The 14639-nt window shown below is 37.6% G+C and overlaps 1 protein-coding gene across 1 annotated transcript in view; it reads left to right on the forward strand.

The window, feature by feature from the left end:
- Nucleotides 1–10604, forward strand: part of TMEM192 (transmembrane protein 192) — a 19120-nt gene extending 8516 nt beyond the window's left edge. Inside the window, exons 4-6 of the mRNA XM_042470081.1 lie at nucleotides 3892–4026; nucleotides 7347–7449; nucleotides 8571–10604. Coding sequence (XP_042326015.1) covers nucleotides 3892–4026; nucleotides 7347–7449; nucleotides 8571–8694 — 362 coding nt within the window. The 3' untranslated portion in view covers nucleotides 8695–10604. The remainder of the gene's footprint in view (nucleotides 1–3891; nucleotides 4027–7346; nucleotides 7450–8570) is intronic.
- Nucleotides 10605–14639: the final 4035 nt, after the last annotated feature.

Below are 14639 nucleotides of genomic sequence, written 5' to 3' on the forward strand. Positions count from 1 at the left end.
CAAAGATTTGGTCTCCTGTTAATCCACATCAAGTGCATGGGAATTAATGAAACCCTGTCAGAGAGATTTATTTATTTATTTACGGTCAATTGATTTATGCTTTTTTTGGCACAACGACTTCTTTAAAAATTAGTTAATCATCTATTTATGAGTAGAGATATTCATTTATTTATTAGTGTTAGATCAATAGTTATAACTCTTAAACAGAACAGAACGTTCTGAGGCATTCCAAGTTAAAGAAATGTACAGTACGAACCAAATAGTTGGGGAAATCTTAATCTTTACTATTGCCTAGTGGAATCGTGGAATTTACAGAGATCTTTATGATGGTATAGTCCAACCCCCATCAAAAGTTCATCCTGCTTCTTTCCAACTTCCTTGTTACTGCTGGTTAAGATCGTACCCTCTGGGACAACAAAAAACAAATGCACAGCATCATTTTTCACATCTCACCTCAGTTATATGTTCTCCAGGGCTAAACCCAACTCCTACAACATATATGAGGAATGTTACAGCATTTGCCTTCTTAAACAACTTAAGGTATCAATTGGAGTATTAGAAAAATGAAGGATTTTTGATGGGAATGTTTCTATTGAAACAAAACTTCAAACCTGCAATGATATATAAGCATGGTGTGTCTCTAGTGCAGGCCAAAAGAGTTAAAACAGCATAAACACAATTTTTAAAACTCAGTTTGTCTGCTTTTGGTTTAATATAAATATACGTGATACTGTGGACTTCTAGTATTATGCTGTAATACAATTTTAAGAGTTTTTTCTCAATGATCTGGCAAGATGGACTGTACATTCTGTATTTCATATTAATTTTATTATTTTAATGTGGAATATTACATATTAATATTTTTCCATATTAGGAAAAAAGTGTTTGATGTTGAGCCTTAGTTTCAGTTTACACATAGCAGTAGTTGTTCTGTTTTATGCTATCAAACTGAAACGACTGTATTAATTGATCCTATATCTTGCCTTTCAGCTACCTCCTCCCTACTTTTATTCTTGTAACATCCCTGTGTTGTGTGGGTAAAAGTCCATAGTCACCCAGTGAATTCCATGACTAAGTGGGATCCTGAATTTGAATCTTCTACTTGAACACTTCCACCACAATGGCATGGATTTGTCTTATCAGGATGCTAAAGTTGCTGATAAGACTGTACCAGGGTCATTTAATTTTAAAAAGCCTTTATTTACCATCAAGTCTAAACCTGCTTGGCTTCCACACATTGGCAGCAACAGTTGACACAATTATCAGAATGAAAAACATTTTTACAGAAGTAACCAGCAAGAGATTTAGTCACTTGGAACTGCTTAGTGCTAGATCGATGCGTCACCTGTAGAAAGAAGGTAGTTTTTGCACCAGCAATCTGTTAACTGTCTATACCCACATCAGTAGATAAATCAAAACTATAAGTGTCCAGCATCACAAACACCCATTATTTTGGTTAAAAACCAAAGCAAGAATGCACATTGAATCATCTGGATAAAGTCTGTGGCCTTAATGGCTTGTTTTTCTACTTTGATTGCATTGTTGAGATGTGGCCACTAGGTAGAGCTCTAGGGATAAAGATAGAAAATGTTGGTTTAGAAAGAAATAAGCCATTACTAAATATATTTGATGTAACAGACTTCTAGAAGGTTCAAGCAAACATGCTTCAAGCACAGCATGTAACCAACTAATCTTCTAATACACATGCAAAGAGACTGTCCATCACTGGGCTTTAAATGTAACATTAGCACTTAATTATATCAAAATAGCCTAAAACCCACCTTCCATTAAAGGTAAATCTAGCTTCAAATTTCAGTTGTTTACCAGCATAACAATCTGACTAACACATTATCTCTGTTAAAAACAACAACAACATATATATTGTAGATGCTATGGATTTATTTCATTCCTGAGGAACTTCGCTGTGACATAAATCTTAGAGATAAAACAGATAAGGATAGCAGTAAGGTCAAAACAGTGACTTATGGTGGCTTCAAATATTTTGTTTTAGTGCAGCTCAGATTAAAGGTATGCAAGGGAAAGGAGTTGGAGAAAATGAAGATAACAGTCTGATTTAGCACATGCCAGACATTATGTGCACTTAAATTTGTATTAATGCTAAGGCATATAAACTGTTCAACATAGTTTTAAAACGTAATTTGACATTTTCGTGTGTGCGTACATGGAGATATGGGGATGTGGTAGCTCAAGTGGTTAAGATGCTGACTCTGTTGATTGCAAGATCGGCAGGTTGGCAGTTCGAGGCCCAGATGCTACAGGATGGGCTGAGCTCCTATCACTAGTCCCAGCTTCTGCCAACCAAACAGTTCGAAAACATGCAGATGCAAGTAGATAAATAGGTACCACTCTGGTGGGAAGGTAAATGGTGTTCTGTGCAATCTGTACTGTGCTGGCCACATGATCACAGACTAGTCTCTGACAATGCTGGCTCTTCGTCTTTATAATGTAGATGAACACGGCTTGACAACCTTGTCAACAGGGAATACCTTTACCTTTTACCTTTGTATGTAAGCATACCCACTTGTTAGTGACACAATACTATGCATTTGTCATTTGTACTTAATGTCAGCAGAAAAATGACATGTTTGGAAATCCTAGTGAGATTAACCCAAGTGTCCATTTCCACAAAGGAGGCATGCAGTGGTGTGATGCTCCATCAAGGATACTTCCGCAAATTATCAATATTAACAGTCAAATGCTTGGGAGGGATGCATGGGAGAAAAGATTGAATACTGACTCTGGGCCTCTCTCCTGCCAAGAAGAGTATAGGAACTATTTCTGGTCTCATAACTGAAATTTCATATGTGAGGTGTTTCAAGAGGAATTTGGTGGTCTTGAGAGCAAAGTGTGAATTACAGTCGTTCTTCCACATCTGTGCATTTGACTTTTGCGGATTTGATTATTCACAGATTTTATTAACATGTTCTCTCTAGGAATATCTAGGTCCTCCAGTGCAACTCTATGGTTAACTTTAACTAAAAGTCATACTGAAGGACCTAGAGAGAACCCTTCACTAGGCATTTGTAGCTCCTCCAGCACAATTCTATGGGCAATGTCTGGCAGATGTTGACCACAGAGTTGCCCTGGAGAACCTAGAGATACCTAGAGAGGTGTTTTCTCAGGTAAAAACACAGTGTTTTTGTTGTTTGCGATTTTTCCACATTCATGGAGGCCTTATGCCCCTAAGCCCAGCGAATGTGGAGGGACCACTGTACAGTATCTGTTCTTCCCCACCTCATACACACCTTTCGCAACTGAGTATAACTATAGATTCAGAGTGGACACTGTTTCATGCAACATTTTTAATTTTTTTAACTTACTAGGTTGTGTGAATGCGTAGCTGAACAAAGTAACTTTTTAAAGAGGGCACATGACTACAGTTACTTTAACAATGTACAGTACAGGGCAAATATGAGCCAATATGGTGTGGTGGTTTGAATGCACACAGGGAGATGAGGGTTCAAATTCTCGCTTGGCCATGGAAACTCACTAAATGACCTTGAGCAAGCCACACTTCCTCAGGCTCAGAGGAAGGCAAGGGCAACCTCCCTCTGAACAACTTCTGCTTTAACAAAACCATGATAGGTTTGCCTTGGGGTCACCATAAGCTGGAAATGACTTGAAGCCACACACAACAGCATGATTGATATTTTACATTTTCATTTTATATGTTAAAATATGTTTTGGAAGTACAAAAATGGCCCCAAATCCCCGTATTACCCTCAGAAAGCAAGGATTTGAAAGTAACAAGTAAATTTGTTATTTGCCAACTCCGGTTCTATTTATAGCTATTTTGATTGTGATTTTGAGCCACTTCTAGAAATTGTCTAAATGGTTTGGTTTCTAACATGTACCATCTGCTTTTAATAGGTAATGCAGCTTTATTGCTGATAATGTCAGCCCAGCATTCCTTTCCTAATCACAATAAAATGTATCTCTGCTTCATCCTGGGAATCTTGAGTGCGGAGCTAATACTTTCGTTGATATGTCTTGTTATCTACACAGGTGAGACCACAACATTGTTTTGGGTTACTTCAAATGGCTTATAATGGCACCTTGGACCCATCATTCTTTTTCAAGATGCTTTCTAAAGATAGATGTGGATAGTGTTAGGATTAGACAGCTGGCTATCTAATATTATTCAGTGCTTTTATATCAACATGTTGAACCTCTGTACTTAGTTAAGTGTGCCAGTTCTTGTATTTAAATAGCTTTTGTGTAATCAGAATGTTTGAGAACCTTGCTAACATAGACACAAGCCACCGATGCTGGTGTTTAGTCAAGCATTTCTAACTTTGTGCTATTACAGTAATCCTTAGAAATGTTGGGGGGGGGGGGGGTTTCAAGTATATTCACTTTCATGACACTAGAATGTTGTTTCAGCTTCTGTGCTGTCCTATCCCAAAGGCTTGGGGCAGTTTACAGCACAAAAACAGAACACACAAAATGCAGCTGTTGATATAGAAATTCCTCGCTCCACAGTAAGAGCCATCTTTTGTGGCAGAGCAGCTGTTTGAAAGGATTTCTTGCCTGGCACAGATATGCAGCTCCATCGCGACCCACATAGTGCAAGGCTCTTCATTTTTGTATACATGGTTGCTGTTGGAGGCGGCTGGTGCAAGAGGTGCTTGCTCAATTCAATAACCTGATAAAATTGAAATACAATGTTGTGGAAGTGCTAAGAGTTATAATGTCCTTAATCCTTTCTCCAATGAAGAAAATACCACAACATTAACAGCATCGCAGATGCAATATAAAATATTGCAAAGAAGGAATAGAGGGCAGAAACATTGTAATGCTGCTATTTAAAAAACAAAACAAAACAAAAACACCAAAAGTCATTGCCACTCAGTGGTGTCAGTCGAACTGGTCTGAGTGTCAGTAAGTTTAGTGTAACTTCTTATATTAAAAGAGCTGCCATTGAAGTTTATAATACAAGAGAACTGATATGATGACTTTACTGGTCTTGCTTGGTTTTTAAAACATTTTGCTGAAGTTCAGAAGTTGGAAGTATTGCAGCTGTAAAGGTCTTCGGTTTTGGAGACGCTCCAAACCTTTTCAGAGCATATTTATCCAGTGTAGTAAAAGATGGTTCATTGAACAAACAAGCAAAATCAGGGGTGGGGAACCTTTGGCCCTCTAGATGTTTTGCCCTACAGAGTCTCCCGGCTTCAACCAGCATGGCCAGTGTTTGAGGATTCTATAAATTGTGGTCCAAAACATCAGGGAGGTGGTTCGACATCCTTAGGCTGTATGCATATGTAGTTAGAAGTCAATGCATCTAAGGGTGAATATGCTTTTTTTTTTTTTGGCTGTTTTAAGAGACCAGAAAATGTGAGACATTCTTCAAGACAGCTAACAATTTTACCATTAACAGTTTATTATGATGTGTATAATTTTTAAAGAGTCGGCATGGTGTAGTAGGTGGAGCACTGGACTATCACTTTGAAGATCAGGATTCAATTCCCCACCACCACCACCACAGAAACTCACTGGGTGATATTTAGTGAATCACACACTTTCAGACCCAGAAAACCCTGTGATAGGTTCACCTTAGAGTCATCATAGGTCAGAAATGATTTGAAGGCACATAAAAACAAATATAATTTATACACCAAGTAAAAATGCATTAGGAACCTCCACTTGGATATGGAAGAATGCTAACATTTTACAGCTGATTTTATGGTGTGTGAAACTAGATCTGTCTACATTTGCTGAGTTGCTGATTCTAGCAACTGAACTGTGTAGTATACCCTTTTAACATATGCATAGTATCTGTTTTCAACTTTTGATTTTGCTTTGCAAAAGTTTCCCCCTCCAGCTTCTCTTGCCTGCAGGCATGTCTTTGTCTTCACTGTACCTCTTATGTCAAACAATGTGAGCTTTAGATCCCAAAAGTTTATTCATTAATAAACTGGATAGTTGTTAAATTGCTGTTGAATTATTCAATTTGGTTCCCTTCTCAAAATAGCTTTATTTTAAATGGTGTTGCAGTTTGGACAATGGACCACCTGCTATGAATCATAGCCATGATTTTCAGAGTTGGCTGTTCAATATGTGGGCTTTATTATAAAGCATTTTGTTTCCATATTAAAAAAATGGCTAGTTTGTCTGTCTTACCTCTTACCAATCTTTCTGCACCACTCACCCTCCCAATTGATCAGAATTGTATATCTGAATCCTGTGGGACAGCTGTTGGTGTACAATTGGTTTTCAGTCTCTTAGTATGCATATGTTTGGGTAATCAGATCTAGTGGTGGATAGATGAGCTGTGAGTTAGAGAGGAAACTGATTACTTTACAGCTTGTTTACACATCTGCCTTAGTTACTTCTATGTTCAGTCATGCAACCTTTTCCTACACAACAGGTGGTCTGGTAAAGGAGTGCTGGTAGTGATAGGAAGAAATGGCCTGCCTATTCAAAACGTGACGATAACACACTAGATGAGAATGGAGCATTGTATTGACGAATGCACTCTTTTTTGGAAAAAAAAAGATTTGGTACATTTATATGCCACCTGCTTTTGGTGACTAGATCAGCTGAATTCAGACACAACAGAAGACATTTTTAAGGAACAAAAAATTGCATCCCTTACATAAAATGGTAGATCAAGCTGTGGTTTTAAAAGCATTGGAATATAATTCAGGGTGCTAGGTGACACAATTCAAAACCCAGAATGCTTGAAAGTATTTGAAGAACCATTTCCTTCTATGTCAGTTTGTTTACCCAAAGTCCAGTTGTTGTGGTCCATCTGTGCATGCCATTGCAATCAGAGGCACAATTGGCAGCAACACATGAAGAGGTTTTTCTCTGTGACAATATCTCATATATGTGGAGCTCCTTGCCTACAAAAGTTTAAGTTGTCTATGTTATTCTGGTTCAAAACATTGCCCTTTGAACAAGCTCTTGATTCATTTGCCTAATTTAACATTTTTATGTTTTATTTCTTCAGACTGTTGTTGTTCTTGGTTTTACTTTAATTTTGTTTTGAATTTGTGTGTGTGTGTCATTTTTTCGTTAACTTTTTTAGCAATTCTATTTTTTGGGGGGGGATTAAGATATAAACTTTTGTGACAACATATTCAGTCTTTCAGCAGTCTTCAGTATCTACAGATTCAACCATCTATTGCTTGAATATATATATATATACACGCACACACACCAAAAAAACAGACCTTGATCTCCCATTTTATGTAAGGGATGCAATTTTACTGTGCCTGCAGCCAAACCCCAGTGGATACCAAGAGCCCATTGTTTTGTACAAAAACTTCACTATGTTATGCTAAAGTCCAGTTGTACTTAAACATCTTTTTTCATATTCCCAGTGAAGATAAGCAACTTTAATCGAGCAAAACCAAGACCTGATATAATAGAAGAAGAGAAGATGTATTCTTATCCTAATCATATTACCTCAGAAATTGGATTCAGGTAATCTCTATTGCTCTCTGTTCAGGCAATTATTTTACTTATTTCCTAATATTTTCCCAACAGTGGGATGGAAAGCATTTTACAAAATAAAAAGAGCTACACATAAAACCATATGTAGCTAAAAACAATTCAGATTAAAAAAATCTCTAGAATTGAAACCGTATAAAGCATTAATTTAAAAGCATGGGTTAAAAAAGTCTTCCCATGCACATGCCATTTGTTGAAAAGATGATGCCTGAAGCAGCTAGAAACTTTAATTTTTTGTTGGATTTTGATAGAGTATTGTGTTATACCACTGTTTGTGGGATAGCAGTGGATCAGACTTGATACTTTTGTAATATGGTACAGTTGTGATTAATGGCTTACTGGACATTTTGGGTTGCAGTTGAGAGTTATGAATCATGTCTCTCAGGTGGATCGTTTCAGGGGGAGGAGGGGGACTGCACTGGGCCACCGTTGAGATTCCTGGAGTTGTTGCAGGTACTGTTGAGATTTGGTTGAAATTGTAGCCACTCTTTTTGGTGCAGGAGGTGACACGGGTGTCTTATTGCACCAGAGAGTGTTTTGTTTTCTTTTAGGAGGGAAGGAGAAATAAGGAGCTCTGTAGCAGCTCTGAAACTGAATGATGCTGATAGTGTGTATGTGTGTGCCTCTACAGGTCACCAGCTGATTTATGGCAACCCTGTGAATTTCAGATGGTTTTCTTAGACAAAGAATACTGAGAGGTAGTTTTGCCAGTTACCCTGAAACATCCATCCATGTATTAACCAGGGCTGGCCCTGCTTAGATGGAATCTGGTGCATTTAGGGTTTTACAGTGCAGTCCCTCAAAATGGATGCTGCTCATCCCGGATTTACAAAAACACAAACAAACAACACGTAAACTGAGCAACATATTTTGCACATATTCAAATGTCTTTCTGGTCCTGACATCTGTATGTTGGATCAGACTTCAGTCCCATACTGAGAAATAGGCATGAAGATGATGATAACACACTGGAAAGGTTTGAGGACATGAGTTGGAAGAAAACCAGGAATAGAAAAGCTGTCATTCCTTCCTGTGAGATGAGTGGCACAGCAGGAGATGAAACTGTACAAATGATCTGATTTTTTGCCTTTCAGGGACACCTCAAGCTTGGAAGAAATAGTTGAGAAACAAGGAGATGTGATTGAGTACCTTCAACGACACAATGCCCTACTTAGTAAGAGGCTGCTGGCATTAACATCCCAGCAGGGCAGAGGTTAATGATGGCCATAAAGCAAGTGGCTGAATGATGTAAGAAATGCTGGAAAACCTAAATATTGATTTATCTTCTGGAAGCAAAAAATGTTGTTTCTGTAAATTGAACTACAAACTGCTAATCCAGGTTCTCAACAGCTGTAGGCTTTTTTCTGGCATGGTGCTGAAGCCTTTTTTTAAAGGACATATATTTTAAAGACATAATTCCTTTTAAAAAAATCCTGTATTTCAGGAAACTGACATTAGTCAGGGTAACCCTTTGCTATTCATTCAGTTGTCAATGCTTCTTGGACTTTTCAAACACACTATTGCAAATTACCAAAGATCTTTGTGATAGTTTAAGAATCAGTCCTTTTCCAAACCAATATGGAGTAAACGTTTTGTTACCCAAAATATTCTCAGGATTAATATTACAATTGATATGGCTATCATACAAATTTTTAAATAAGGAATTAAGGATTATTGCTGTGTATACTACAGTGTAAGCGGATGAATCTGTTATATAGCCCTGTTGATAGTGACCTTCCTTTATGGAAAGGTGAACAGTTTTCCAAGAACACAGTCACCATTGAAACCTTGGTGAATTAGTGAGATTTCAACAGTATTCATTGACATCAAGTAGCATTGTTAAATTCAGGGACTGATCCAAAGGTGAATAGTAACATTATCATATAAAGTCAGAAACAGAAAGAATAAGGTAATAGCGGCTAATCTGGAACAGCGGTGCAGACAGCAACTAATGTACAATATAAGAATACCAAGATGAGTCCAGTTATATGAAAAGTAAGTTTTTCTGGTTTCATCAAATAATTAGAGGAGTCCAATGATCAGGAAAATCATGATAATTTAAAGGTTTGAGGACTTGTTGCTCACTATCCCATTTTCTCTTATTCCCCCCTTCTATTTTTTTCTTTCTTTGCAAACTGTTTTGTATATTTCAAAGTATCTTGTAGTATGACAAAAGTGATCATAATTAAGGGCAATTGAATGCCTATAAACCTAAGAACATCCTTGTTAGCATGTTGCAGCTAGAGTTTTTGTATCTTAACTGTTCACTTTTCTTAAATTTCATGGAGGAACTGTTTCCAATGTGAATGAGCAACAAGTATGTCTTGCTTAATAGCCTTAAATTCTCTTGATAATTTCTTCTTTACTCCTAAATATGGAGTATACACAGACACAGAAGAAATAAAACTCGGTTTACAGGAATTCCCACATCCTTGATTCTCTGAAATTTGGAAATGGAAATCAAATTTTAATGGAAAAAGCCCCCACCCCCTTAAAACCTGCTGCAACTGCTAACAGCCAATATTTTAGCATATATGATATCCAGTGACTTTCATTTTTGAAAGTGTTAGTGTTTAAAATCTAAGTGGAGGTCTTAACCCTCACAAATGCATAGCTTCAAGTCTGTGGTTTATTGTCTCTGATGCTACTTGTTGGGATACATTCTACTTTTAAGCTCTCCTTCCAGCTACAAGCAGCTGTCAGTTGTCTGCTGTACCTCTTTGCTGTTGTCAACAAAGCTGGTTTTGGTGTGTATATCCTAGTCAGTATTTCCATAAAAAGACAAACATTTAAATAGGAGGATACTATGAATATGTGCTGTGATCTTATTTAGCAAGAAGAAAAGTATACCACCCTGTTATACTTGATGTGAACTGACTTGTTACTCCACTTCCAATGGAACAGGTTTATAATATTGCATAAGGGATGGTATAAGAGCACTGTAACTGGCTGCTTCTAACACTAATATGTTTTTGCCTTTTAAGCTGTGCATTACACACAGCTGGGATTTTATATGGAAGCTAAGGAAGGCATAACTTTCCTTTTAAAGGACACTCAGGTTTTGTATGTAACTCATTCTGGTTTTTGTACTAAATATCATGAAATAATAAATGCAACAAATCCCCTTAGTGGTTGTTAATATTCATTAATCTGCTGCAAATTAAAGCTAAAGGCCATGCTATCATTGAGGAACATGAGACAGTGGATGCATTCTTCAGCCATAAATGCCAGTTAATGTTTTGAATTGATCTTTATTTTGTGCTGAACAGGGTAAGTAGAACAATTTTCCCCACACTTTTTTGGTATTATTTCTTTTATATTTTCATTAAACTTTCACTTCATATATACATTTTTTAAGCTCTATTTCTTCACAATCAAAAACAGTTGGTTTAATTAGTAATTAGTAACCCATAGTTACTTTAACTATATAGTTAGTGCACATTAGAAAGATGAAAGCATACAGATACAAGCACTTAATATTCTCTCTTCTTTTTTAAATCTTCATGGTATTTAACAAAAACGGATTGTAGCTAAATTTCTAAATATTCCAACTGACTTGGATTAATTTCACCCCTCTTCTCATGAGCTCATTCTGCCTTGAGAACCTCCTGCATTTCCCAAGTCACTGCACATCCACACCCATTTGGGTAGCAATAGGCCTGATACAGAAGCCACACTAAAGCCATGCTCCAGACCTAAGGACTGGAGTGCAGCTTTGGTGCAGCTTCCAGACTCTTAGGACGCATGCATCATTGAAACACCATACCTCCAAAGTGACCTGAAGCAGCTTTATTTTGGCCTGTCTGTATAGGGCCAAATACATTATTAAATTAACACCAACCTGACAGTTTGTTCTGAGCGTCATGTTTATGGATGCTAGACATCATGTAGGCCCCTAGTCTATTAAATTGTCTCTTCTGCTTACACACAGAGCTTAATTTGTGTTTTCCAAATGCTTTCTTTTTTGTCCTTTCAGTTGTAACAAACTTGGTGTCTTAGTTTCAAAACATACTGCAGATATAATCCAGTTTGAGACTGCTTTAACTACTTTGGCTTAATGCTAGGGAGTTCTGGGAGCTGTAGTTTTGTGAGAGATTTAGCCTTGTTTTTCAAAGAGCTTTACTGCCACAATAAACTACTATTCCCAGGATTTCTTAGCACTGAACCAGAGCAGTTAAAATAGTCTCAAACTAGATTTTTTCTGCAGTGTATTTTGGACCTTACTGGGTTTTGAAGGATGGGGTCACCAATTACTTTGTTCCTACTATATCAAACTACAAAGCCACTATCTACTACAGTTGTTAGACCAAAACTTTTACTGATCACATTTACACCCTTCCTCTCTAGAAAGCCATTTGTGGGCTTCTGCATTTAGTCATAGCAGTGATTTGAGGACAGTTAGATCCAGTAGGGTGAAATATATGAATCTTGTATCCTTTTAAGTGTCCTTTAAATTGCAGTAGGGTAATTCCTGCCCATACCTCTGTCTTGCTGTGTTTTTTTTTTTCCTAGTGGAGAATACCAACTAACACACTTCGCTGCCTGAAGCATAGAAACCAGCAGCACTTATGCAAGTCAAAAGAGCATAATACCCAAAGCCAGTCAGCTGATGTTGATGCATCACGTTTAAAATTCCAAAAGCACCATTTCCCACTCATGGCACTAAAATTGTAATAAATAGCTCACAGCTTCTCTTTTACGATAATAGTTGACCAGGTGTAGCCCCTATATTTTGAGATGGAGGCTCAGAACACATGAACTGCATTTTAGATTGCCTCATTAGTTTGACGTGTTCACATGATCTTAGGGGTGCTTATGCTCTGGAGATGGGAGTGTGCACTGGCCCATTTTAGTCTTCTCCATGAGTTGCCATGTGTTGTCACAGCCATGGTTTTGGACAAACAGAAGTGATGTATCATTCCTGGGCACCTTTTAGGCAAGTAGTGGGCTTTGTGGTGAGAAACCCTACAAAAGAGCCCTTTACAGTCCCAGAGAAAGTGTCATAATCATTTTAAGGTGGTTAATGGATCAAAAATGTTAGACTGCCAGGGCCCTGGGTGGTGGGGAGAGTCCCAAGAACATCCACTATACCCATCTGTCTTGCCATGTTAAGCAACTGCAACTAGATCATGCTTATGTGGTCTGTTTGATGTTTGGAAAAATATTTAAGACCATGTCTCCCTAGGTAGCTGTAATCTTGATGCTTGGAAAGAGGATTAAAACATGCCTCCCTTGTCAGCTGTAATCTTGACGCTTGAAAAAAGGGGGTTAAAATCATGTGTCCCTACACAGCTGTATTCTTGATGTTGATGCTACAGTACAGAGTACTACTTCTGTATTCAAAATATCAGCCTGTTAAGCACCACACTAGGAATGCAAAGAATATTCAGAAATATTGAATAATAGATGGAGAATCTTGAGCAGCTGGGGTGTTGTTCTGTGTAAAAAAGCTCATTTTTCTGCAGAAAATTGAAATCCTCACAGTGGGGAAAGAAATGGTAAAATAATTTGTTCATACATATAAGAAAGATGTTTATGAAGATTTACATCCTGTTCCATACAGTACCTACAACTTGTTGTAGAAAAAATACTAGTTTCGGGTTGTGCCTAGTTTTCTCTTATATTTAATTTATGGTTTGTTGATAGAAAATCTTAATACAAACACTGCAAAAGCAAAAGTTGCATTTTGTGTAGGAAATCTGGCCATTTCCTGCAGCACATCAACAGCGCAATTCCTTCTACTATGGCAAGGGTTGAATAATTCAAAATGCAGCTCTTCCTGAGCAGCTTTCCTCCCAAGCAGGTATGTTTAAAAAACAAACAAACAAACAGGAGAGGCTACATTGATCAGGAAGGGTTCAGTAGAAATGGACATTTCACTGATGTCTGGAAGGAAGTGTATTGTAACTGAAAGCAAAGGGTTTGATGGGCTATAAGGAGGTTCCGGCACCACTGTAACATGCTAACTAGTAATCTTAATTTACAGATTTCCGGAGAATAAAAATGTCATCCACTAGTGGATTCTCTGGTCATGGGGGATTTCTGGCATGAGCGTGGAACACCAGGAAAGGAAAATTTAGGTGGAGGAGAAGGGATGGAAACTTACAAGTTGTGGCACTGAGTGTGTGACGTTCTACAAAATCCAGTTGCTGAAAGGAAGTCTCTATAAGAATAATCACAGAGGTGTGTGCCTTATCAAATGTTTCATGTGTCTGGGGATTTCCTAGACCTGTGGTGGGCAAACTGATGGGTCACCATGGTCCATTATTACATTCATCTTCTGATATTGTCTTGAAATTTGATTCACTGAAACGGCTTGGAATGAGAAGAGGGATTGAGCTATACCTATGGGGGAATGCACTCCAGGTGCATGTTCCTTTCTTTAGTTACATTTTATATTGTGAAGAAAAAGGAAGGTTTTGTAAAACAGTCTTTGATTTGGGGCAGTTTTCTATTAGAGAACAAGAAGAAACCACAGCAAGCTTTCATGCAAACATTTTGAGCTACCTGATCTTTACAAAGGGTGTTTACAACATTTTTAGTAACAGTTAAATTGAAGCGTGCAATGCTTGAAACAAAGTAGGTAAATGTAAAAATGCTCATCTCTTCTATGACACTTCTGATGTTTTCTCCCACTCCCTCTTCTGTGAATAGGAGCAGTTCTTGTTGTGGAATTTCATTTCCTTTTTGTTTTATTTTTAAAAATGTATTTATGGCAAATTAGTTCAAGACCTTAAGAGTGAATGAAGTCTCCCCAACACTTATTTTCTTCCAGTGAAGGATAGTTAAAGAGAAACTACAATCTGGCTGGGTAAAGGCTAACAATTGCCTAATCCTGAGATAACCCAAGAGGTATAAAAGTAGTGTCACTGTGGGAACCAGTTAAGTGCTTCAGATGGATTACAGATCCCTTTGGAGACAGAACTGGCATATGAATTAACTGGTGTTCCTATGTGTAAATATTAGACTATAGGAAACACTTGATAGGTATGCAAACAGAAACAAATACTAATTGATTTTCCATTTGCCTGTGGAAAATATTTGAAATTTTCCTTTCCAACTCTGCACTGTGTCTGGGTGGACATCCCAGTGGGAATTGCCCTTTTGACCTCAGTTCTTCAAACACCTATAAACTTTCAAAAACTAGGTTGCATTCAAATAGA

The sequence above is a fragment of the Sceloporus undulatus genome, chromosome 5 (genome assembly GCF_019175285.1).
Source record: "Sceloporus undulatus isolate JIND9_A2432 ecotype Alabama chromosome 5, SceUnd_v1.1, whole genome shotgun sequence".
Classification (NCBI taxonomy): Eukaryota; Metazoa; Chordata; class Lepidosauria; order Squamata; family Phrynosomatidae; genus Sceloporus; species Sceloporus undulatus.